Here is a 25,728-nt window from a genome sequence, read left to right on the forward strand (position 1 = left end):
CCATATAGAGCAATACTGATGACAACCCATAAGGTTTTCATATGTGCCAAATGATATTTACTGAAAGAGCATCAGGTTCATGTTAGGATATAAATTTATAAACTCTAGAGATGCATAGTAAAAGCTGCATTCCATGAAAAGACATGTTAAAAGTTTTAGCCCACAACATTCAATATCCTATATTTAGTATACATATATTATTAGATAATTCCCCAAAAACTGCTGACTCATCCAATTACGCCTTGGATCTCCTTGTCTTGCACACATTTGAAAGGCCAACAGATCCCTCAAGTGAAAACAAAAACTATAAGTAATCTGGCCATATGTCTGAAAATTGTATGCAGTGAAAAGCCCTTTCAAATGATGGATTCCAGGAATACCCATGTGCCATTCCGCTCATCATGGAATTTCAAACAATCATAATTCCTTCAGATATTATCAAGCATGTTGTGTACATCAGCCATAATCCCGGTTGCCATACATGTTGACAAGTCTGAAACTCAACAAATTTGATAAAATGACCATTGTTAGGCAGGTGAGAGTGGACCTGTTTCTTGTCTATTAATTTTCAAGTTTCAAGGAGCTATTGAATCAGCTACAGAGCACACCCATATAAACTTTAAAATTCACTATTCATAACCAAGTTTCAAGATGCTATCAAATCAGAAATACACTAGCACAGCCATGTAAATTTTAAAATTTGATATTTATAACTCGAATAACTACTGTCATTATATAAACTAGTGACTTAACATTATTGACTTCCTGATATTGGCTATTGTCTTCTCACTTGTCCTATTCATGAAAAACAATTTAACAATAGGACAGCAAAAATCATTAAATAACATGTTTGATGATATATTATCCTATAAAATAACATCTTGGAGCACGAGTAACAACGTAAAATGGCAACATTTTTTAACCACCACAGTGCACATGATGGATAATGGAAATATCATTTTGATTGATCATTAAAATTTGTCACTAATTGAAAATATGAATACAGCTACCAAAACTTTAAAATAAAATTCCGGCTTTAGTTGCAATTCACCTTGAATCCATTTGCAACAAGCTTCCAGGTTACAAACACAGAAAGATGTTAACCTATGAAATTGAAGGGATGGGTATATAGCAAACAACTCATGGCCCACCATCTTACTTCACTTGGTCACTTTAGAATGGATGATGAAATTCACTACCATGGCATTCAGCTTTTCAACAACTACTACTGGAAGAAACTGGCTATCAGAGTAGGCCATATAATTAATAACCAACGTATGGTCATCAATATCTTCCTCTGCCCCTAAACCCACCACCACCACGGCCACCACCTCGTGGACCACCTCTTCCTCCACCGGGTCCACCTCTCCCACGAAACCCACCACCGCGACCACCACCACGTGGACCGCCTCTTCCTGGTCTCACAAAATATCAACAAGTTGAAACAAAGCAAATCAGCAAATAGATCATTCCAGCATAACATTCTTGATTCAATACAAGTATAAACATGCCCTCATAAGATTCTGCTCTATATTTTAGGTATTATTTTTCCATCACCAATATTAGATGAACGAACTTTAGAAAAACAGGTAAAAAAAACAACATATACCTCCACGCCCACCGCCACGCCCACCACCCCTGCCACCATTCGACTGGCCCCTGTTATAACAGAACAAAAACGAAAAGATTAAGGATCACATCCTGAACTAATAGCCAATAAATTCAGCTAGACTAAAATATAGGAACCATTGTTGATGCCTTAAAAAGGGAACAACTGAATATATGAAAGTGAAGTAGTGTTATATAGGAATTTATAGCCCCCATTAAAGTTTGATTCCGCAAAAAAGTGGTCAGCACGCTCCGGCACGAGAGCATTTGAGCCATGGTAGCCATTAAGCCAAATAAAGTGGGCACACACCAAAAATGTTAAGATCAAGCCACGTAATGTGTATATTGTTCCCACCTTTTGATAGGTGCTGGATACCCAAAACTTAAGAGTCGAAGGAAACTTTCCAAAACTCAAAATACAAGTACAGATATACAGGATGCAGGGGAAAATAGCAGTAATACATTAAAACAATCTATGGTTAAGAAGGAGAGTAGTAGGCCCTTCACAGAGGTTAAATTTTACCCGCAGTATGGCCCACTGTACCACCAATCATATGGCAGGATTTCCAAAGGGATGAAGATGCAAGTGCTGGGCATTGTTGGCAGAATAATTATCCATCAGACTTGCCACCTAAGTCAAAAGAAGTCCACTCTTTGCAGTGGAGCACCTTGGGTCATATTTTCATTTTTTTTTAGGAGGGTCACTAAACGCTCAGTTAAGGAAGTGGGCTATACACACAAATTATATCAATGACCATGCCGTCAAATTCACCTAGGAGTTGTACCGAGCCTCAACTTCATCTATTGAGATACACAACCATCAAGATCACTTGGCTTCCACCCAGTCCCAAATGCGGCAGCTAATGTTGTCCATATTAATGTGACAACATACCATAACCCTTTGAACACGGGATCTCTGTAATGAAAATGTTGACTCAACAGCTTAACCGCTTAACAACCCCCATCATATGTTTTTAAAGCACTTCCAAGGAAAAAGATGCATTGCCTTCCCAAGTACAAAGTTTCAACTTTAATCCTAAAACAGTACTACATTGAGAGAAAAATATAAACAAGCATCAACATCACATTTATTTAAAAAGGAGAACGACTTACTTGGGTTGAGGAAGAAATCTCTGCAAGGGCAACAGCTTTGCAGGATCAACATAAAACTTGTCTCCAGTAGTATATGAGGTAGCAATTATGCCCTCCATCATCTTTACAGAAAAATACTGTAGACACACCAAAATGCAGACAAATCCATAGAATACTTGTTGAGAACCCGAAAAAAACCCCTACTAGCAAACCAAGTGATGAAAATCAAAAGGTACAAATAATACGATAAGCAAGCAGAAAACCCCAGAAGATTTTAACTTACAGCTTCATTAATAGGACCAAATATTTCTTCAACTTTGCCTATCTGAGTTTTATTCTGCAAATATATGGGAGCATTGAAGTATGGAACTTTCTCATTGGTAAGCCTAGTCACCGCTTCTCCCTCACAGGCATGGAGAAATGTTGAAACTTCTGTACATTGTTAGTTGAAAAAGAAATGCAGGCCTCTTAGATTCAGCCAAATGAAGAAGAAAATGCGTAAAAAACATTACATTGGCACACCCTACGAGCAAACTCATTAAATCAGAACTACCTAAATGCAAAAAGGCACTCACCCACAACTTCAGCAGGAGGACCCTCGTCTCTGTATCCTCCAAAACCACCTCGTCCTCCACCAAAACGCCCGCCTCCTCCACCCCTGCCGCCGCCGCCGCCTCCTCCCCTGCCACCCCTGCCTCCTCCCCTAAAACTACCTCCACCTCTTGGAGGTCTCATTGTTGACTCTGCTTAACGGAAGATTCAAAGTAAATTTAAAGTCTTAATCCTTCTCTTTCCCAATCCTTGAGCCCTCAATCTCGGCGTAATGAATCCAATTACCAGTCTTGAAGGGCTTTGAATCTCGGCGGAATGAATCCAATTAGCAGTCGTGAAGGGATTTCTACTCCACTGAAGAAAGCAGGCAAATCGAAAGCATTTGCGCCTTCAGATGGTTTGCTGGTCCGCACTGTCTTAGCATCACGGGATTTAGGGCTCATTCCACCATTTTGATGATTTGGGGTTTAGGGTTCATTCCAACATTTGAATTCAGGGCTTTAAGACGTTGTAGAGATTTAGGGTTTTGTAGATAAAAAAAAATTCCAAATTTAATAAAACAGCAACTAATTAATATACTATACTGATATGACAAATAATATTTCAGCTCGTCATTAATTTGTAAAGATGCACTAATGATATACTGAAGAAAAAAAAATGAGTTGCTCTCGCACAAAAATAAAAATATATGTTTATTTATACATATATTTATTTATTTTTCAAGTTTGAATGGTAAATCTATGTTTTTTTTAAGAATCGAAATGGAAATAGTGTCGTTTATAAGTGGGAAAAGCTTTTTGGTTTATTTTCCGATATAATTTATGTAGAATTTTGCAGGGATTAGTTGAAACTGCGAGTTTGAGTTTTTGAGAGTAATAGAATTCATATTTGCATTCAAAAAGTGAGTTTAAACAACACAAATCAAGATTTCACCGCAATAAAATCTATCTTAAACACCAAAAAGTCACACATATAAATAACTCCAATTGAAATTAGGAAGAGAAAATACATTTAAAAAGAAAACTAAATGAAAAAAAAATAATATATATATATATATAATATGTCATCCCTAAATACTTTTAACAATTAGGAAGAATTTTGTTGTTACTTAAAACTGCGAAAAATTAGAAAGAAAAAAAGTGGGAATACTAATCTAATATTTTGATGAAAGAGTTCCCAATATTTCTCCATGTGATTTTGGTGAAGATCTTAAGCATTATAATTTGTTCTAGTTAACATTTTAGTTTAAAAAGATTTGTTAATTTAAATTGTTATGAAATATTACTAATAGAATTGTAAATAACAAGGGTAATAGTTGCAATGTAGCATAATCCCTGTCTTTACTGCTAATTAATTGATTAAGGCAATGTGGGGTCTGTGTTTTGTTGCTTTTCAAGAATGCTTTGTTTCTGCAATTGTCTCTGCAGTTTATCGTTACGTGCAATCTTCCTCCACACATCTGAAGCCACCTCTACACAACTCTCGCCTCTGCACACACTTCCTCCAAACAATGAAAGCCACCTCTGCACATGCTTCCTCCAAATAATGAAAGCACCTCCACACAACATTCGTTATTCTCGCCTCCGCACATCAATGATAATTGAAAATGAAAATGCAAACGACGGTTTTCGCTATTCCCGCCTCCACACATCAATGATAGTCGAAAATGAAAATGCAAATGACGGTTCTATGTGATGACAATTTTGCATCAATATATCATATGCACAAAGCTCGAGGCGGAACTATGGTTTCCTTGGATTTGTAATGTGGAAAAAATGTCCTAAGTGAACGTGAGAATTATCCCAACCTAAGATCAAAAAATTTCAGGAAATTTATGCACCATCTTTTCATCTAATGATTGATTCACAATATTTTTAGTATTTTCCCAAATTTCTAAGTTCAAAAAGCATTGAGGAGTGTGGAGTGTGGAGGTGGCTTCAACCGCCACACAATGGAAGCCACCTATGCACAATGCTCCTCCGCACAACTCTATGGAAGTGCAATTGTCAGTGTATAGACAATCCCTCTTAAACTTTGTTGAGAAATCTAAGGTGGCTTCAATCGCCACACAATGAAAGCCACCTATGCACAATGTTCCTTCACACAACTCTATGGAAGTGCAATTGTCGATCTATAGACAATCCCTCTTAAACTTTGTTGAGAAATCTAGGGCATTAGAATTAGGTGATTTCTCTTGATATGATAACTACTTGTGAATGTTTTTTACTTCTTTAGATTAGGTTCCTCTTTTTTCCTTAGATTATTATAATGCTCTTCTTCATCGAATAGTTATCAAAGCATAAACAATAAAGAGACAAGAGACACAAAATGTAGGCGATCAGATAGGACCTAAACCTCTCCAATGTTGAGAGGAAAACCCAAATGAATTCTTCTTCTTATATAAACTTCAATTGACAAATACCAAGACCAAGACCCTTGACCGAGAATCCCCCAAGACCAAGTCAACCCTGAAGTCAAATCAGCGTCTTCCTTGACCTCACTTTTCGACCTCAACAACACTCTTACTGCAACTTCAGCTCCTTTGTAATTTATGCAACTTTTCAACCCAACTTCAGAAACCCTGGATCACATGAGACAGAAGATAATGGGGAGATATATTTTCCTTTGCCTTCATTATGTCACCTTCTCTTTTCTAGTGAATTTGCCCTTCAAACAAGACCCTATTGACACTACTCTTTGATATTTCGATGTGACTGCAACTCTGGTTTCTGCAGCAAATTGAAACCCTAAATGTCTTCGCATATGTGGAGATAAGTAACCCAAAGACTGATCCCAAAACTTCAATCTCTTTGTCTTCTTTCGTCCTCCTTTATCTCACACCTTTTTCTTCTTCCTTGAGCTCGAATGATGAGTGTGAAGTGTGTCCTTGAGAGAGGTCAAGTGCCTCTTTATATAGGCTTCTTGACCATGACTTGAGGTCGACTTGCAATTGCTTCTAGGCTAACTTGATGGTTGATTGTTTTGATGAAGGCTGACTTGTTGGAGGTGCTTTGACTCGGTCTTGGAGGATCTTCTAGACTCAAATACATATGTAACATGCCCAAATGGGTCTTCAATCCTTGACATTGACTCACTAGACTTTATGACTTGATGACCAAACCTAATAGCTCACAATGGGAGCTTCAACTAAAATAAAATTCCTTGAGCATGAAACCCATGACTCAAGCATTACAAAAACAATTTTATTTTCTTTTTTACGTCAATTACATAAAATCATGATTACATGTGTCATTATGAAGACCGAACCTAGTTACACTTTTCAACACCCCCACTTAACTAGGGAGGTATTCATAATTTACACACGGTACTTGGATATTCTTAATCTGAAGAATTCTCATAAAAAGAGTCAGATTGGTAACCCATTTGTATAGCATCACATCGACCAACATTGTCATACAACAAGGCCTTGACTAACAGCTCTATCTCTCCACAAGATCGGAGCTCAATGTTGGCAAGACCAATGATGTATAGTCACCCCCATCATTGTCTCTCTTGGAACATACCACACCCGAGTTCTCTCAGAGTATGTTCCCCTAGGACTATTCTTATATTGGATTCCCAATCCTCAAAGAATATCGGTCCTCTACGACTAATATTATCTTGGATGCCCTAACTCATCCTCAAATAGTATTGAATACTAGATGTTTACCCAATCCTCCATTATGTCTTCCCAAGTGAAGACAAGAATGATGTGTATATCTCTCCCTCTTAATTAGGGAGGATATACCTATTCCAATGAAGGAATTCACCTAACGTCCCTATTGGCTTAGGAATTTGCTTCCAAGTTTCTACCAAGCTAGAAACGTGTTTCCAAGCTCCCTCTTATTTAGGGACCAACAATGGCTCTTTAGGTGGAGATGATGGGACAACTAGTTTCTTGAAGAACTCCTCCTTATGATGTCATGAACTTCTTTTCTTTATTCATAAGTCTTCATGCTTTTCGGAATTCTTTGCAAGGCACAAACCATCCATCACTTTCATCCATGAGTCAGTCATGTCATTATTCCTTTCATCGGAAAGTGATCCATCAGTTCATATCTGACCTTCCTTCATGCCATGTTGCCTTCTTCATGCCATGTTTCCTTAAGGACTTTTCATCCAACTACATGGTCATCAGTGGTGGAAGATATCCATAGCTCTTCTCTTAGCAACCCTGCATAAGCCCATCCAGATATTATTTAAAACAATAACCATTAAATCAAAATTACCTTTGTGATGGTCTTTCATCATGACATATTCCTATGTGTATCAACATCCTACATACATATTGACACATCTCCAAAATATATATACTATTAAAAAATCATGAGAAATTAGTTAGTTACGACTACCTCTCATGGAAATGGTCACAGATGAATGACTTTCTTAACGCAGTTGAACCCCAAAAAATGATATCTAAGATATATATTGTCAAGAGTCTCTTTTCTTTTTTAGACTTCGTCAAGGTCTTCCTATCTTTCATGGATATATCATTGTCAAATCTTCCCGTTCTTGGATGTTGATTGCCTTCTTCATGGTTGCATATTCCACGATCTCTTTCCTTCTTTCTTCACACATTTTTCTTCCTAGGAACTTTTAATCAGAGTTCCTCCAATTACTGTCAACCACCTCATATTTCATATGAAGACATATTATGTTGATTTCATCTAGTTAATGTGTGACTCATGCCTTGCTACATTTTTTTAAAGGAGGAGATAATTTCTTTTGATCATGCTCTCGAGATAGAGCATTTATCCATGTTACCTGCAACCTTATGACATGACTCTAAAATACAAGTATACATACCTCATTTTCCTTTAGGTCATCTAGACTTCCTTTAGTAACTTTCTTGATTGAAAGAACTTCAATCCCTTGATGTGCTTCACCTCTTTTGTCATCATACCATCATCCCATGAATTCCATAAGTTGCAATTCTTGATGAAACACTTTAATTGGTGAACATTCAGACGAAGATTCCAATAGAAAATCTTAAGTATCCTCATCTAGCAAATGCTTCCTTTGACTAGTGTATGATGAAATTTGTACTAGATAACTTTTTTCCTTTTTACCATAAGTACCACTTATGCTTTTAATGAGGTTGCCAATAGCTATAATTGTCCATAGGTGATTGTTATAGACTTTCATTTCAGCTATATTTCATGCTTACCTATGATCACAAGCTCTTGCTTTCAATCGTATGCTTCTATGATGCCATCTCCTAACATGATGCATCCTATCACGCTTCTAATGATTCCTAACATGATAGTTATACTCTATAACAAAAAACAGAAACTCGAGAAGAACTTAGGTGAGGAAAACGTATCTCAATAATAATAGAGGTCTTTTACTTCCTCCTTGAATTTCTTTTTTTCAGATTCTTCCACTTCTTTAGTAATATGGGCTTCTTCCCTTCTTAAGTTGTCCTTCTTGAGCTTATGATAGTCTCTCTTATAGTGCCCATATCCTTGACATCCGTAGAATTGGATCTGAGAAATATTGATCTTCTTCTTTTTTTGAGGACCAAACTTTCCAAATATCCCTTTGCTTTTTGACATGACAACAAATGTTTGATCCTACTCATTTGATCCTCTATCACTTTTTGCCTTCAACTTGTTTTCTTCATTTTGCATAGTGACCACAAATTATTGAATGGGATAGCTTTCTCCTCTTCATAGGCCTTTGATACAAAGTTTCCTTGTTCATCAATTAGAGCATTTAGAACAATGGTAATCATTTCTTTATCGGATATCATCTTTCCTAGATCTTGAAGTTGATTTCTTATTAGAGATGCTTTTGTGAGACATGTAGATATCCCTTCATCCTTTGATTATTTCAATTTGCATAGATAAGATCTTAGTGATATGATTTTTCCTGTCGTGCGTTCAGAGAATAATTATGCTAGCCTATCATATATCGCTTTTGATGTCTCCAAGTCTGCTACATATGGGATGAGGGAATCCTTGATGGGTTCTATAAGGATCCTTTGGGCCCTTAGATCCTTTTTCATATATTTAGATAGTTCTTTCCCTTCAGATGGTTTGGAGGCTTTGCCATTGACATGATCAATAGCTTCATTGTCCTGAAGGACCAAGTCTATCCTCCTTTTCCATGCAAGGAAGTTCGATGACCCAACCAACTTGTTGATCTCCTTGCAAAATGAAGTCATTTTACTAAATTTAATTATAGGAATAAAGATACTTATTTGTCAAGTGAAGATGAACCCTTCAACTTGATCCCTTTGTTGACAATGATTAATGACTTCTTGATTATGTCTTGATGCTTCTTGGATGATATTCTTCAAGGATAAGGATTTTCTTTTGAGATCAAATCCTTTGCTTCAAGGAGAGGGAGATTGCCTTGATATCTTTGATGATGACAATGCCCTTGATCTAGCTACCCTTGGCGAGTAGTCTTCAAGATGCTTTAACTCAAAGTCCTTCCTTTCTTGAGTGGAAATAGGGTCTTTGAGGTCCTTTTCTTTGATGATGACCTAAGCCAGGATCCCAGGACTTCTTTTGGTGAATACTTCTTCTTTAATCTAGGGTTTTGACACTCCTTGTAAATTTTGACTTCAAAATGCTTTTAGGATGAGATGATCTTCTATATCTATTCTGATGCTCTTCTAAAGTTTCATTCCTTGAATGCTTGAGTGTCCCTTTGTTGAGATGCCCTTCCTTGATTTGTTACCTTAGCTCTAAAACCATGTTGAGAAATCTAGGGCATTAGAATTAGGTGATTTCTCTTGATATGATAATTGTTTGTGAAAGTTTTTTACTTCTTTAGATTGGGTTCTTCTATTTGCTTAGATTATTATAGTGTACTTCTTCATCAAACAACTATCAAATCATAAACAATAAAGAGACAAGAGACACAGAATGTAGGTGATCAACCAAGGTCAAAACCTCTCCAATCTTTAGAGGAAAAACCAAACGGGTTTTTCTTCTTATAGAAACTTCAATTGACGAATACTAAGACCAAGACCCTTGACCAAGAATCCTCCAAGACCAAGTCAATCCTTAAGCCAAATCAACTTATTCCTTGACCTCACTTTTCAACCCCAACAACACTCTTACTGTAACTTTGGCTCCTCTACAATTTCTGCAATTTTTTGGCCCAACCTCAGAAACCCTAAATCACATGAGAGAGAGAATAATGGGGAGATCTATCTTCATTTTCCTTCACTATGCCTCCTTCTCTTTTCTAGTGAATTTGTCCTTCAAACTAGACCTTGTTAACACCACTCTTTGACATTTCAATGTGACTGCAACTCTCAACATTTCTGCAGCAGATTGAAACGCTAAATATTTTCGCACGTGTGGAGAGAAGTAACCCAAAGACCGATCCCAAAACTTCGATCTCTTTGTCTTCTTTCGTCCTCCTTTATCTCACACCTTTTTCTTCTTCCTTGAGCTTGAATGATGAGTGTGAATTGTGTCATTGAGAGAGGTCGAGTGCCTCTTTATATAGGATTATTGACCGTGACTTGAGGCTGACTTGCAATTACTTCTAGGACGACTTGATGGTTGATTGCTTTGATGAAGGTCGACTTGTTAGAGGTGCTTTGACTCGGTCTTGGAGGATCTTCTAGACTCAAATATATATGTAACATGCTCAAATGGGTATTCAATCCTTGACATTGACTCACTAGACTTTATGACTTGATGACCAAACCTAATATCTCACAATGGGAGCTTCAACTAAAATAAAATTCCTTGAACATGAAACCCATGACTCAAGCATTAAATTTTTTTTTTTCTTCTTTACATCAATTACATAAAATCATGATTACACGTGTCATTATGAAGACCGAACCTAGTTACACTTTTCAACAAACTCAACATGAACAATAACGAGGAGGCGAAAATATATTTGAAATGACTCCAAAATCACAAATTGAGCGACAATGAGATTTAAAGGGAACATAGCCATCCCTAAGCCTGAACACACCCTCCGCCATGCACCGAACGACTTACTCACCCTTCCAATCTGATCCTTTCAATTGCATTGTGAATTAACCATGAAACAATACAATTTCAGAAAACCAACACGAAAGCAATACATAATCACATAACAATTTTACTGATACAATTTCAAGAAAACCAATACGAGAATAGTTCATATCATTGGATTAGGCAAAATATATTAAGAACCAAATACAAGAAAACACAACTGCCACACCACTGTATTGAATTATTTTTTGGCATGCCCAGACTCTTTAGAGAAATCAAAGAGTGAAAGAAAACTTTAGGTATGCTCTTTGATAAGCTTCACTACCTTGATTCCTCTGCTTAGTTTGCCATGGGGAAATTTAAGGTAGTCAATCTTAAAAAAAAATGGAACTAGTAATAATGGAAAAAATTGATAAGAAAATCCGAGAAAAGCTTCCTCTACATCATTTCACACTTTCCTGGTTCTATTGTTAATGGCATCGATTGACCTAGATACGCCCTTTTTTCATTATGTTATGATCCTATGACAGCTTTCTTCGCATCATGTCGCACTGCATTGACCTTCAAGAATTATATTCCTTCAATATTGTTGACATCGCCAATGCCACCGCCATTGTCGCTAGCAAAGGTATATTCCCTGTGACGAACGACCTTACGAACGTTTTTTGCATCTTTGGCACCGGCATGGACGAAAAAATCTCCTCGCAAGAGCTTCACAGGGTTCTTACAAGCCTTGGAAATGCAAAGTGCACTGTTAATGATGTCATCAGATAATTAGAGGGATTGGTAAGGACTAACTACGTGTATATTGCAAGATGCATTTAAATGCAACCTCTTTAAAATAGAAATTACTAACCATGTAGTTGGGCGCATATGCACCTTTGCACATTGTCCAAGGAACACCAATAGATTCACTAACATGTTAGTTGACCAATTGATATATGAATGCCCTCTTACTCTGAAATAATCAACAATTTTTCCATATTTGTTTTCTATCTGCAGCAACCATTAAAACGATACTTAACATTATACTAAGATACGCTAATAAATATGCTTAACATTGGAATAATATCCACATCGAACACATAATTGGAGTGTTTAATGTCCATTATTCCCAATATTTTTTTGTTGATGACTAAAAAACTATTTACATTTTTATTTATTTATTTTCACTTGTGCGGGAGTGTGGAGCTCCACACAATGAGCTAAGCTCATTAGCTCATTGTGTGGAGCTTCACACTCTCACACAAGTGAAAATAAATAAATAAGAATGTAATAACCTAATGATGTATATGTGTGTGTGTTTAAGAGATCGATAAAGAACCGCATCAAGTAGTCATTGTGTAGAGCTTTCATCTATCACCGCCATGTCAATCGTCCAAAGTTCTTTGTTGTCCAGGTAATTTTCCATATTTGTTTTCTAACTGCAACAACCATTAAAATGATACTTAGCATTGTACTAGGATACATGATCAATAAATATGCTAAGCATTGGAATAGTATCCATGTAGAACACATAATTGGAGTGTTTAATGTTGATGATTCTCAATGTTTTTTTGTTGACGATTAAAAAACTATTTACATTTTTCTTTATTTATTTTCACTTGTGTCAGAGTGCAGAGATTTTCACAATGAGCTGAGCTCATTAGCTCATTGTGCGGAGCTCCGCACTCCTGCACAAGTGAAAATAAACAAATAAAAATGTAAGAACCTAATGACATATGTATGTGTGTGTTCAACAGGTTGATAAAGAACTTCATCAATTAGTCATTCTTTAGAGCTTTTATCTATCATTGTCATGTCAACTGTCCAAATTTTTTCATTTTCCAGGTAAAATTGTCTATCCTCTGATGGAAACATAATCGCTAGTCTGCTAAGAGGGTTGTCGAAGGGCCGTTGTTGTGTGTAATTGATCTGATTCCCGATCGAAATTGATACTGGTTTATTATATATATATATATATATATATATATATATATATATATATATATATATATATATATATATATATATATATATATATATATATATATATATATATATATAGATATATAACCGAATTATGAATGTTTAAGGTCACGAGGGTTGCACATGTTTAAGTCCCTTGGGTACTTATTTTTGCATTTAAAACTCATTCTTTTGTTTAGTTAGTATGTGATGTTGTAATTTCCTACCTATGAGAAATACCTTATTTGTAAACATTTAAATGTTCACTCAATATGGAAGAGATGTTGTAGGGTCAGTAAAATAAACATTAAAACAAATAATAAGAATAGAAAATTGGTTCAGTTGAATATGTCAAATGTAATTTTGTTTTTATTTATAAAAAATTATAGATAAATTTTCAAGGAAACAATCATAATATGTATATCACATTAAAATAAACCAGCCTAGATCATGTTGAGAAATCTAGGGCATCAATATTAGGAAATAAAATAAAAAAACAGACATACAAACATTCATAAAAAAAAAATAATATAAATAAATAAATAAAATAAAATAAAAAATTAAAAATAAAATATTATATATATATATATATATATATGACCAACCCTAACTCTCTTTTAAATATAATTTAATAAGACAACTTAAATAATCCTTCAAACTAGTACTTTAAATTATATACATTACTTATAAAACATTTAATACATAGCAAAGAACTTAAACATATAACATAGAATATAAAATAATAATAATAATAATAATTAGTTAATCTAAATATATACAAAAATAAATAAATAAATAAATAAATAAAAATAAACCTAAATAAATAAATTAAAAAAATAATAATAAAATAAATAATAATAATAATAAACAAATAAATAACTAAATAAATTAAATAATAAATAATTATCAATCAGTGAGTCAATTAAAAAGCCGACAATAAAAGAAGACATCAAATGATTTTCAATTAACTATTAATAGCTCCATGATTTCATGCTCTCTCTTCTCAAAATACAAATCACATTGCCCTAATGATGGACTCACCAAGCTAGTCTGAAACGTTGGTTTCAGAAAATTGTTCACAGGTTTTTCCACAATCATAAAAATTCTACCAACCTGTATGGACTCTCTCTTTAACATCAATATTAGGTGATTTATCTTCTTTAGATAGCTGCTTGTGAGTGCTTTTTACTTTCTCAGATTAGGATCTTCTTTTACTTAGATTATTAGTGTTCTTTTTCATCAAACAACTACCAATGCATAAACCATAAAGAGACAAGAGACAGAGAATATAGGCTATTAGCCATGGCCAAAACCTCTCCTTCTTGAGAGGAAAACCCGAACAAATTCTTCTTCTTATAGAGATTCCAATTAACGAATACCAAGACCAAGACCCCAAATCTTTTTGCCACTCCAAGACCAAGCCATAAGACCTCTTAGTTTAAATCCTTTATTCAATTGTCAAACTATTTGCTTCTCCTTCCTTCTTTGATATCTTTCAGATCTCAACCTCTTAGATTAGACCTGCTACTTTAGTAGCCCTAGTTGTAGCACGTGTAATGTATGATGTACCTTGTTATCACTTTGCTTGGAGGGGAGACTTCCTTACATACTTCGACTTGATGTATACAATGAATCTTTCCTTGATCCGACTTCCCAAGTGACCCTACTAGCCTCAGCCCTTCTAGAACTCTTATCGGCTTCTTCTACAACAAATGTTGCCTTCCTTCCTCACATGAGTGACAAGAGACAACCCTAAAATAGATCTGGAATAGTTCAGATATCGTCCCTTCTTCTTCACTGGTAAGGAGGCTTCCTTCTTGAGCTTCTTGTTGATTATAGTGTTGCTCTCCTTGGTTCTTCGCACTCCTTCTAACCGCAGACCATTACCGAAATGCTTCTCTGAAATTCTATCTTCAAATGAAATCTGAATTGCCCTGTTTATAGTTGTTGGAGCTTGTAATAAGCCGACTTGAAGAGGGTGAACCGACATGTCTCTCTATGTAGATTATTTATTATTCTTCTTGAAGTCGACTTGAAGGAGGAGTCTTGTGTTTGTCTTGGAGGGATTTTATACTTATTTAATGACTCATACAAAATGTGACATGCCCAAGAAGGGTCCTTCATATATGACATAGACTCAAATTGACTTTTATGACTAGATGACAAATCTTAAAGGCTCACAATGGGAGCCATCACTAAAAATAAAATTCCTTGCTCGTGAAACGCATGAGACAAGCATTGAAATAATAGTTTTATTTTTATTCTTTTCATCAATTACATAAAATCACAATTACACATGTCATTATCAATACCGAACCTAGTTACACTTTTCAACATATTCATATTAACTCTGGATAAACGCAGTGCCAAGAAGGATCAAATATCTTGAGGTGCAAACCTCTTTTCAGGTGAAAATGCCTCTTTGCACTTGGGAGATAAAGAGTTGAGATGGATCTAAGTTGGTTTACTTATTAATTCTAATTAATTATAGGACTTGTCTAAGTATGCGACGATTTATCCCATAGGATATTTTTCTCATTAGAATCTAGGTTTTTTTTTTTTTTTAATCTAAAATTGGGAGTGTTTGAATCGTTCTTTAATGGTGGAAATGGATTCAACACCCTCAAGAACCCCTGAAGCACCTAAAAGTCTAAAACTTGACTGTTATAACCTAGATTTCTAAATTTTTCGTCGGATTTTGTCAAAATCATGCCAGAAAAACCATTATTTTCTAGGCAAAATCATCATCTGTTTAGACTATGCTTTAATTATATTTATAATTATAAATATAACTATTAATTTTATTTTATTATTTCTTGTTTCATTATTCTATTTTTATGTAATTTCGTCGAGTCAAAATGTTTTATTAATAATTATAATTATTATCATATAATTGTTTGTGCATTCAATATGTGAGGGTAAGCCAATAGTTTGCTTGATTACATTTTTTGATATTGTGGCTCCTTTTGAGCATTCAAAGAATGAACTACACATCAAAAAGGCGGTTTATGCTTAGATCTATGACTATGACAAGGTTTTTCTGTGATGGTCGAGTCTAGCCTGCCCTACGAGGCTGTTAAACGTCCACCCCCTCCTATGCACTGAGATTTTAGTTTGCTTATGTGCAACGAATCCTTTCTCGGAGTCTGGGGTTGCTAAAGGAACAATTTGTACCAGATTTGAATCACTATATGGATTTGGCCTGCGATATGAATAAATGTCAGATCATATCTCCAGATATTCCCTTTTATGGGTCCCCTCTCTGCATTTTAGATCCATATCTGGAAAAAAGCCAGAAAGAAAGAGAAAAATACAAAATCTTCATAAAAAAATTAAATGGGAAGGCCACAATCTAAAAGATCTAGGGCATGAATCTAGTGAAACAACAAAATCAAAGCATTCAATATGATTTGGGAATACTAACAACACATCAAGTTTTTTTATATGAAGGAAAAGTTCTCCAAGACTCTTTTCAGCTGAAATATTATGGTGTGGCAAAGGATTCTACCATAATTTTAAATATGAGGTTGTGTGGGGGTTCTACAACCTTTATAAACCCTAATACAAATCCTAGAAACTCTAATGGATATATCTCTTTCAAGGATATACTGAAAAGGAAGAATGTCACTCCAGCTGAATAAATCCAAAATTTGCCAGGACCTTACATTGTCGAGCAAATAGACAAGGCATCGACTATGGATGTAAAAACCCCAGAGGTAAAATCATATTTTGCTTATCTACAAACTACGACATTAATATGTCGGTTTAATGGTTTTTGGTTGAGACTTGGAGCCCTATATCAATGGGTATTCTCTTCTTGGGCAACAAACGATGATTTCTACTTGTGCTCAAATGCTTCTTCATAGTTCAATTTGACACACAACAAGACATGGAAAAATTTATAAACGAAGGACCATGGTTCCCATAACCAGGCTTTTTGTCACCCCATGGTTCCTAGAGTTTGATGCTACAAGTATGGTGGTAACAATGATGCCGGTTTGGGTGAGGTTGCCAAACCTCCCTCTTCCTTTCCAGCACCATCAGGTTTTGGAGGATATCATAAACACTTTGGGAAAATACAAAAAAATGGATCTGGACAGAACATCAAAAGGTACCTTTACATTTTCCAAGATACGTGTAGAGATCGACCTCCTCAAAGGTCTTCCGCATCATCTTATTATAAAACATGAAAACTTTCAGTGGACACATGTGTTAGATTATGAGAATACGACATTCAAATGTCGAACTTGTTTTCAAATCGGACACGTACAAAACACTTGCCCACAAGCAAAAAAGGCCCCAAAAAAAAAAAAGATCCAGGCTCCTAAGCCAAGGGATTGGCATTTTCCTGGTTCTTCAAAAAATGAAAAAGAAGAGCCTGAGGAAAACACTCCAAATACATAAGCATAGACATGACCTGGAAGTCAATCAAATGGTGGAGTGGGGGGATCGGTCAAGAACATTAGCTATTAGCTAGAAGGGTATTGAATCAACATAGAACATATTATAAGAGCAACATAATGTGGAAACACCCATTGAAAATGACTTGGGTGGCGTAAAGAGATCCCATGTATCTGAGAGTTTGGACTCAGACAAAGAAGTCCCCCTGCAAGTAGATGGCAACCAACTAAAAATAGTAACACCCACTCCCAATCAAGGAAAGTTGGTAAAAGGTGGAGAAAAAGAAAGGAAAAAAGGGAAGCTAAGAGATTTTTATCACATTTTGTCTTGGAAAAATGATTTAATTTTCTTTTATAGTTTCTTTTTCTTATTGTGCATTAGCCGATAGGATGACATGATTGAATGCTTTCGAGCATATGTAAAAAAAAATGTTCCTTATTTTCAAGTTGAATAAAATTACAATTTTTTCTTTGGGAAATAAATAAGTATAGTTACCTTCAAAAAGAATTTCTTAATGTGCAGGCAAGGTTGGAAAGTGAGGAAGAAACAACAAAGTCTATGAGGCAAAGAAAAATACCTTTATTGGAAATTATACAAAATTATCAGGAAAGAAGAGGAAAGTTGGCAGATCAAATCAAAAAGCCTTTGGATTCAAGCTGGTGATCAGAACACAACTTTTTTCCACAACCAAGAAAAAGCTAGAAGGAATAAGAATTAAGTTGATTCGATATTTGGAGAAGGAAACATCTTAATGGAAAGGCAATAAGAGATCAAGGGATAAACACATTAACACTTCAAAAGATTATTGACAATAGATCCAGAGCCTGCCAACTTTGAAGAAATTCTTAGGACAATTCCAAAGATGTTATATAGAGAAGCTAATGCAGCTTTGACAAAGCCAATGGAAGAAGAAAAATTGAAGTGGGTATTCTGGAGCCTGCATTCAGACAAAGCGTCGAGGCCATAACTTTCTACCATTCTTATTAGGATCTCATTAAAAAATATCTCCTTAAGATGATCTAATGGGTTCACCAGAAGTGTAAATTAGGAGGTGACACCAATTTGACCTTCCTAGCTTTAATTCCAAAAGAAACTAGGCCAACCAATTTAAATATATTTTGACCCATTTATTTATGCAATTCCTCATACAAAATTCTAACTAAAATTCTAGCAAATCAACTCAAAGTTATTCTCCCTCAATTGATCTTTGAAAACAAAGGTGGTTTCATTCAGAAAAGACAGATTTTTGACAATATTCTCCTAGTACAAGAAGCCATCCATTCCAGTTTCTCCTAAGAAGAACAAGGCTTAATTCTCAAGATAGACATGGATAATGCCTTTAATAGAGTAAGATACTCTTTTCTTTATGCTATCTTAGAAAATTTTGGTTTTGCTAACAAATTTTTTGATCTCATTAAATCTTGCATTCATAAGCCTTGGATATCCCCTTGTAAATGAAAGGCCAGGGCAGTTCTTTTAGAGCACTTGGAGAATAAGGAAAGGATGTCCTGTATCACCCTTCCTCTATATCTTTATGGCAAAAGCCCTTAGCAGGAAACATAAGCATCACACATAAAATGGTTTGATTATTGGAATACACTAAAACAAAGGAGTTAAAAGCATAAATCATTCCTAATCCGTTGTTGATATGTTATTAATAGAAGGAGCATCTACCATTTTGGCCAATAGATTCAAGAACACTCTGGATCAGTTCTTAGAAGCATTAGGCAGACTTCTCAACAAGCTTAATGTAACAGCCCTAGTTAAAAATCCATGTAAAAATATATAAGGCCACGATGATGGGACACGTATTCCAAGCTAAATGGTGGGAAAAACATCCAAGTGGATGTTAATTCGGTTTATTATGGCTAAGGAAATTGGAAAAGACAATGGATAAGGCTTTGGAAAGGCAAAGAGGCATTAATTGACATTTTATTTATGAAATTAAGGAAATTAGGAGAAAAGTGTAACAACCCTGGTTAAAAATCCATGTAAAAATATATAAGGCCATGGTTGATGGGACACGTATTCCAAGCTAAATGGTGGGGTAAAACATCCTAATGGGTGTTGATTCGGTTTATTATGGCTAAGGAAATTGCCAAAGGCAATGTCTAAGACTTTGGAAAGGCATGAGGCATTTATTTACGAAAATAAAGGAAATTAGGAGAAAAGGAAGGTGAAAGGTCACAGGTTGCATGTGAGGAGGAAAATGAAGGAAAATAATGGAAAATGAAGAAAATAGATGCCTCATTAATAAAAAGGCTCTTAAGAATCAGTTGGCAAGCTCTCAGTCAGTATAAGCTCTTGGCTCAACCTTTTTGTCAGTTCAGAGTTGGAGCTCTCTAATTATTCTCTCTCTCTCTCTCATATTCTTGGAGACTTAGAGTTTTCTTGGAGCACTCTTGGTGGGTGTGGCATACTTGGATTCTTGGAGCAAGAAGGCAAAGGAATAGCAGGAAAGTGCAAGAAGGCATTGGGATCAGCAACTACATCAGATTTGCTTGCAGGTATCGAGTTGCATGTATGTTTCCTTCACTAGTTTTGGCATGCATGGCATATGCATGTGGATTATTGGTGGTGATATGTCATTGGCATGGAGGATTGCCTAGCCTTGCCATTTCCTGGATAGTCATGGTGATTGTGGGTGTGTTTTTGGTTGGTTCTCATGTTTCCTTAGCTTGGGTTGAGTTACTAGTCCCGTAGCCTTGGTTGGACAAATGCTCTGGAGCCCTTGGTGGGTTGAGTTACTAGTCCTAGAGCCTTGGTTGGACAAACGCTCTAGAGCCCTAGAAGGCTTGGACAGAGACCGATTTGATAATGGTATTGTGATGTCCAACAATGAGGTGGAATCAATGTTTGATGGGTTGAGGTTGATGGCCTTCGGAAGCCCTAGATGAATTTTGATTGTTGTGTTCTATGAGATCCCATGTTCATGCTTGGAATATGGCACGAGGGTGAATGGCTGAAGAGAGATTTGGCTCAGCTATTCTACGGTCGGGTGGAACATGGAAGTCCCATCTCGGGTTTGGATTTTGCATCATTAATGAAAGGTTATTTCTCATTGTATTTCTATGAGTATTATACTAGATTATATGTGGTTTATATGACTATGATTTAACGGGTATTTATGTCCCTATTTTGTTGGTTATGTATGTGTTTTATGACAGCAACTATGTATGGATCTCATCATATTTTTAGTTGTATATGAATGAACAATGTATCTATGGTATAATGGATGGAATGGTAGTTAATGTGTTGAGGCATCAATGCTTCACGGTGAATCTCAGATAAGTATGAGACCCCTATGCTCATATATGTTATTTACACTTGTAGATTACATATTCGTGATATGCTTGATGAAATGCCTGCCATGGCTAGTAGGGGTCCAATCAAGGTCTTAAACAAGTATTTTCTTGAGTATTGTCATTTCCATGTTATTTTAATGTTCTGAAGAGATGGTTCAATTTTGGGCAGTGACCTGGGCTCTGGGCCTGAAAAAGTGGCTCAAATCTTAGGCACGCTGGCATAACACTGACTAAATGAGTCTCTCGACGCTGGCAGACAAGCCTGTGAGAGCGACTCTGGGTTTCTAGACGTTGTCATTCCTATAGCATGAGAGCATATGAGGCTTAAGTTGTCCAAAAGCTCAGTGGCACCCAAGGGAAAGCTGTCTAAAATGTTGGATTGGTTCTTGAGGGTATTGAAGTTGATGTTGGATGTCTGTATGGTGTGTTTTCGTCGGTTCCACTTCCTTAATGTGACTTAGGAGGTTGAATCATATCATAGTGGCCTCTCATCACATGTTTACCCTGTCTGGTCGGTTGCTTGGGTAGATGTGGGAGGAGGGTGTTAAAAAGTGGTATCAGAGCATGGTTCACCCCTCGGACTGGATGGGTTGTGTGTTGGTCATGCATTCATGTTGTTTGCATATGTGTTCCTTATGCATGTAGTCCATGTGATTGTTGTATTTGCATGGTGTTGATCATGTTTGTAGTGATGTCGCCATGTGAAGGTTAAAGGTGTTTCGTGGAGTACGTCGTCATGAGTGTATGGTTGTATAAGCATTTGTTATGCATGTCAGTGTTCACATATTCTCAAGTGCACGTGATGTGGTTGTTGTTGTCATGCATGAGGTCATGGTTTGTGTAGTTTATATTGTCATGCATTGATGACTGGACTCTAGCTAGAATGATGTGTATACAATTTTCTACTCATGTGTTATATGTCTATATGCAGTTGTTATGCATGTATGGTATTGGTTACAGTTATGCATGAAATGTAGGTCAAACATGCATTGTGAAGTCATTGTATGCAATTTAGGTCATCATGGTGATATTGGTATGGTATGATGCTAATGTGTTGGCTGAAATAGAGCAAGAGATGCAGATCATCATAATGAGGTTGCAACATTAGACTTTGGGATAAGAGCAGATGGTCATACAACTTTGCATTTTGGGCATGCATGTATGTAAGTTAAGGACTGTTATATGCATTAGGTTTATGGACATGTCTTTTGATGTTATGGTTATGTACATGACAAATGATAGTTGATTAATATAATGATATGCACATGTGTCAGATAGTCAAGAATGATAGTAACATGTGGTTGTATGCATTGCGATCATTGTTTTATGTTAGATAATTTGATGATTAGGTTATATGTTGTTGATAAGCATGATATATAGCTTATTGTTGTTATATGCTAGTAACTTGATGATTAGGGTTACTTCATTAAGATCTTGATGTTATATGTATCATACTAAGTTGGATTGGTCTATGCAAATGGTTAGGTTATGACATTCAGGTATGAGTTAATATGTTGTGATATTATGTCATACTAATCTAGACTGACTATGCAGATGTGATTATTATGTATGAATGATAATTGTTTATGAATTTTAGTGACTATTATGGATATCATGATCTTATGTTTAAGTTGATGTGTTGAGAAGTTATATCATGCTCACTAAATTGATTGTGTAGACAAGATTGCCTCCCTTGAGATACATTAAGGTATGAACTCGTTTATGTCATCTACCTTGTGCTTGACTTTTTTATTATGACATCTATTTGGTGTTTGAGTGTTTGGTGTTTAGTTGATTTATTTAACATGGTATGTTCGCAAGTTGGTTGAATGTTTGATGAATTGCATAATATGAGTATGTGTTCAAATGATCTTGTTTCAAGATGATTGTATTAACACATATGTGTCGAGGCAATTGATATGTACTTGAATGTAGTTGAGAGATGTAGCATTATGTCTAATGAATATGAGTTGACTATGGGTTATGACATGATTGTTTGTAAAAGTTGATTTCAAATTGATAGGTATGATTGTCTTGATATTTGGAACATGTGGTTAACATGTGTAAACAGTTGTAGGAAACATGCGTGGTATTAGCATGACAAGGTAATAGTTGATGTGTTTATATAACTAACAGTTGGGTGATGTGATAGTGCATAATAAGACTCAATTGTAACAAAGTAAAAAGGTAGAATAAAGGAATTGGGAAAGAACTCCTTTGGCTATGTTTGGAAACCCTAATTCCAAACGAATGAGTACTTTGCATGCAGGAAGTCTTCTTAACCTTGACTTTGTATGACATTATGTGGATACATGTTATATTCATGAACATGTACTTGACGGGTATATTAGTTAGTCTTTAGTTACAGGTGGATTTGTCAAAGGATTGGAGTCCCTTGAGAGATGGCATGGATGTGTGCAGTTGCAAGCAACATGCTTGGCACAACAAGATAAGGTATCTGGTGTATTGTTATGTTTATTTATGCACTGATAGTTATGTGTTTATGGTGGTATGATGCAAGGGATTGCATGGCAAGGAAATTGCCATGAAATTTTGAAGAAGGATCTGTTTGAGCTTTCCTTGGGAACCATGGGGATTGAGTCATGGTGTTTGTTGTTAGTCTTGTTCTTTTGGTCTTTATGATTTGCTTGCACTTGATTTGTGATTTTGCATGTTTCTGGTGCATAGCTATGCCACTTTATTGCGGTGTCGCATTGTTATTGATTTTCGTGGTTTTCTTCTTAGTTGGTTCTTGGTATTACCTTTTATGTTTTGAGTCTTGGGAATTGTTTGGGAAAGAGGAAAGTTAATGGAGCTTGGGGAGAGTTGTGTGGCACCCAACAGGTAATGTAAGATTCAGATGAAGCTTTGTACATAAGTAAGCGCAGTGGAAGGTAATACTATGATAGTCGGTTGGATTGGTTTGGTCCATTGGTGTAAATGGACAGTGGCAAGATAGTCATGAGAAAGATAATAAGAAAGGTGAAGTAAATGGATATGAGGCGTCAGATGCCTTGGCTATGTTGGGAACTATTGTTCTCGATGTTGCGCATATGTTGCACGCATAAAGGGTGTTCTCTTAACCTTGACCTTATGATATTTGGTAATTATGTTGTAATCATGATTGTGTTGATGTTTATATATGTATACATGTATGTATGTATGTTGTTGTCTAATAGGATGTTGATTGTTTTATGCTAATGATTATATATGTATGCATGTATGTATCTATGTCGTTGTCTGACAGGGTTGTCAAGGATCATTCGTGTGGAGGAATGATTTCGTATGTAGGTGAATGGCATGAAGAGATTCTTGGTTCATGAGGAATCAAGTGGGAAGAGTGGCCTGACACATTTACAAGGTCAGTATCATGTGGTTATGAGTTGATATTATGTGTTTATGTTATGTCTATGTTATGGAAAGGTTATACCAAGGGATGCATTAGGAGAATGAAATTCGTGTGGTTCGTGGCATGCTAGGATAAGCATGGATGGCAGAGAGACACTAGAAGCAAAGTTACTTGGTACAAACAATGTGTATAGAAATCTTCGGCAAAATCACATAACCAATATTTCGTCGACGCGTTTCGAACCAACCAGTGTGGTTCATCGTCAGGACAAACAATGTGGTTTGGATGTGTGGTACTATTGTTGTGCATATGTTGTATATGTTGTACATGTTGCATATGTGTTGTTGTGTGCATACGATGTTGTGCATATATAGTGTGTGTACATGTTGTTTATGCAATGTTATGTACAAGATGGTACATATAGTGTTGTGTGAATATTGCATATGCAATGCTGGGTATAGATGGTGCTATGTACAAGTTGTATATGCAGTGTTGTGTACATATGATGCTATGTACATGTTGGATATGCAGTGCTATGTACCTATGGTGTTGTGTGCATGATTGCACAAGTGGTGTTGTGTGCATGTAGTATTGTGTACATGTTGTACAAGTGGCCGTGTATGCAGGTAGCGTTATGTACATGTCGTGCATGTGGCGTTGTATGCAGGTAGCGTTATGTACATGTCATGCATGTGGCGCTATGTACATGTAATATCGTGTACATGTTATGCATGTGGTATTGTGTACACATTGTACAAGTGGTGCATTGTACATGTGACATTGTGTACATGTTGTGTAGGTGGTGTCGTGTACATATGATGCTATGCACACATTGTGCATGTGGTGCAGTGTACAGGTGGTACTGTATACATGTTGTACATATGGTACTAGTGTACATGTGGTATTATGTGCATGTCGTACATGATGTGTTGCGGGCATGTGGTACTATGTATGTGCATTGTGTAGTCGTGGTATCGTGACATGTGTATTCCTTATGTTGTACTTTGTGTAGTACATATATTTTGTGTTGTACGCCAGGTGTAGGTACATGTATTATGTGGCGTTGTACATCGGGTATAAATGTATGAGTTGTGTTGTATATTGGATGTATGTGTATGAATTTTGAGGTGTCGCACATTGTGTGCAAATGTATGCCTTGTGATGTACATTGTGTATGAATACATGTTGTGTTGTGTCATACACTGAACGTAGGAGTATGTATTGTGTTGTGTTGTACATTGGGTGTAGATGCATGTATTGCATGGTGTTGTGTGTCGTGTGTGGTGGTATGGGTGTGATGCACACTATGTATATGTGCACATGGTTGAGGAGAAGGCATTGGGTGTTTGTTGGGTGTGGCAACTGATCTAATGCGCGTAAGAAGTAAGGACAAAGGTGGAAGCCAACGATTTATCAAAGGATAAGTATCAATATTTTATTTAGTTTTACTATGCATGTGATTTATGATTCTCATCTATGATGATTACATGTGATCTATTATTCTAGTTTATGATGGTTACATGTG

At 36.0% G+C, this 25,728-nt stretch overlaps 1 protein-coding gene across 1 annotated transcript; it reads right to left on the bottom strand.

Moving 5' to 3' along the window:
* Positions 1-942: 942 nt before the first annotated feature.
* Positions 943-3,808, bottom strand: LOC149219296 (putative H/ACA ribonucleoprotein complex subunit 1-like protein 1). The gene is made up of 5 exons (XM_089384310.1): positions 3,276-3,808; positions 2,984-3,132; positions 2,722-2,837; positions 1,610-1,659; positions 943-1,415 (listed from the first exon to the last, which is right to left on the bottom strand). Exons 1-5 carry the CDS (start codon positions 3,433-3,435, stop codon positions 1,285-1,287), a joined length of 606 nt encoding a protein of 201 aa, XP_089240436.1. The 5' UTR covers positions 3,436-3,808; the 3' UTR covers positions 943-1,284.
* Positions 3,809-25,728: the final 21,920 nt, after the last annotated feature.

Source organism: Pinus tabuliformis, chromosome Q, assembly GCF_031772625.1.
Source record: "Pinus tabuliformis cultivar Carrire ecotype Pingquan chromosome Q, CPIR1, whole genome shotgun sequence".
NCBI classification, from domain to species: Eukaryota; Viridiplantae; Streptophyta; class Pinopsida; order Pinales; family Pinaceae; genus Pinus; species Pinus tabuliformis.

What these genes read in the sequence shown, in the direction of transcription:
- LOC149219296 (XM_089384310.1), bottom strand. Translation starts at nt 3,435, where the DNA reads ATGAGACCTCCAAGAGGTGGAGGTAGTTTTAGGGGAGGAGGCAGGGGT. An exon ending in TCCTCCTGCTGAAGTTGTGG is followed by an intron (nt 3,133 to 3,275) that starts GTGAGTGCCTTT and finishes AACAATGTACAG; the next exon opens with AAGTTTCAACATTTCTCCAT. An exon ending in TTGGTCCTATTAATGAAGCT is followed by an intron (nt 2,838 to 2,983) that starts GTAAGTTAAAAT and finishes GTGTGTCTACAG; the next exon opens with TATTTTTCTGTAAAGATGAT.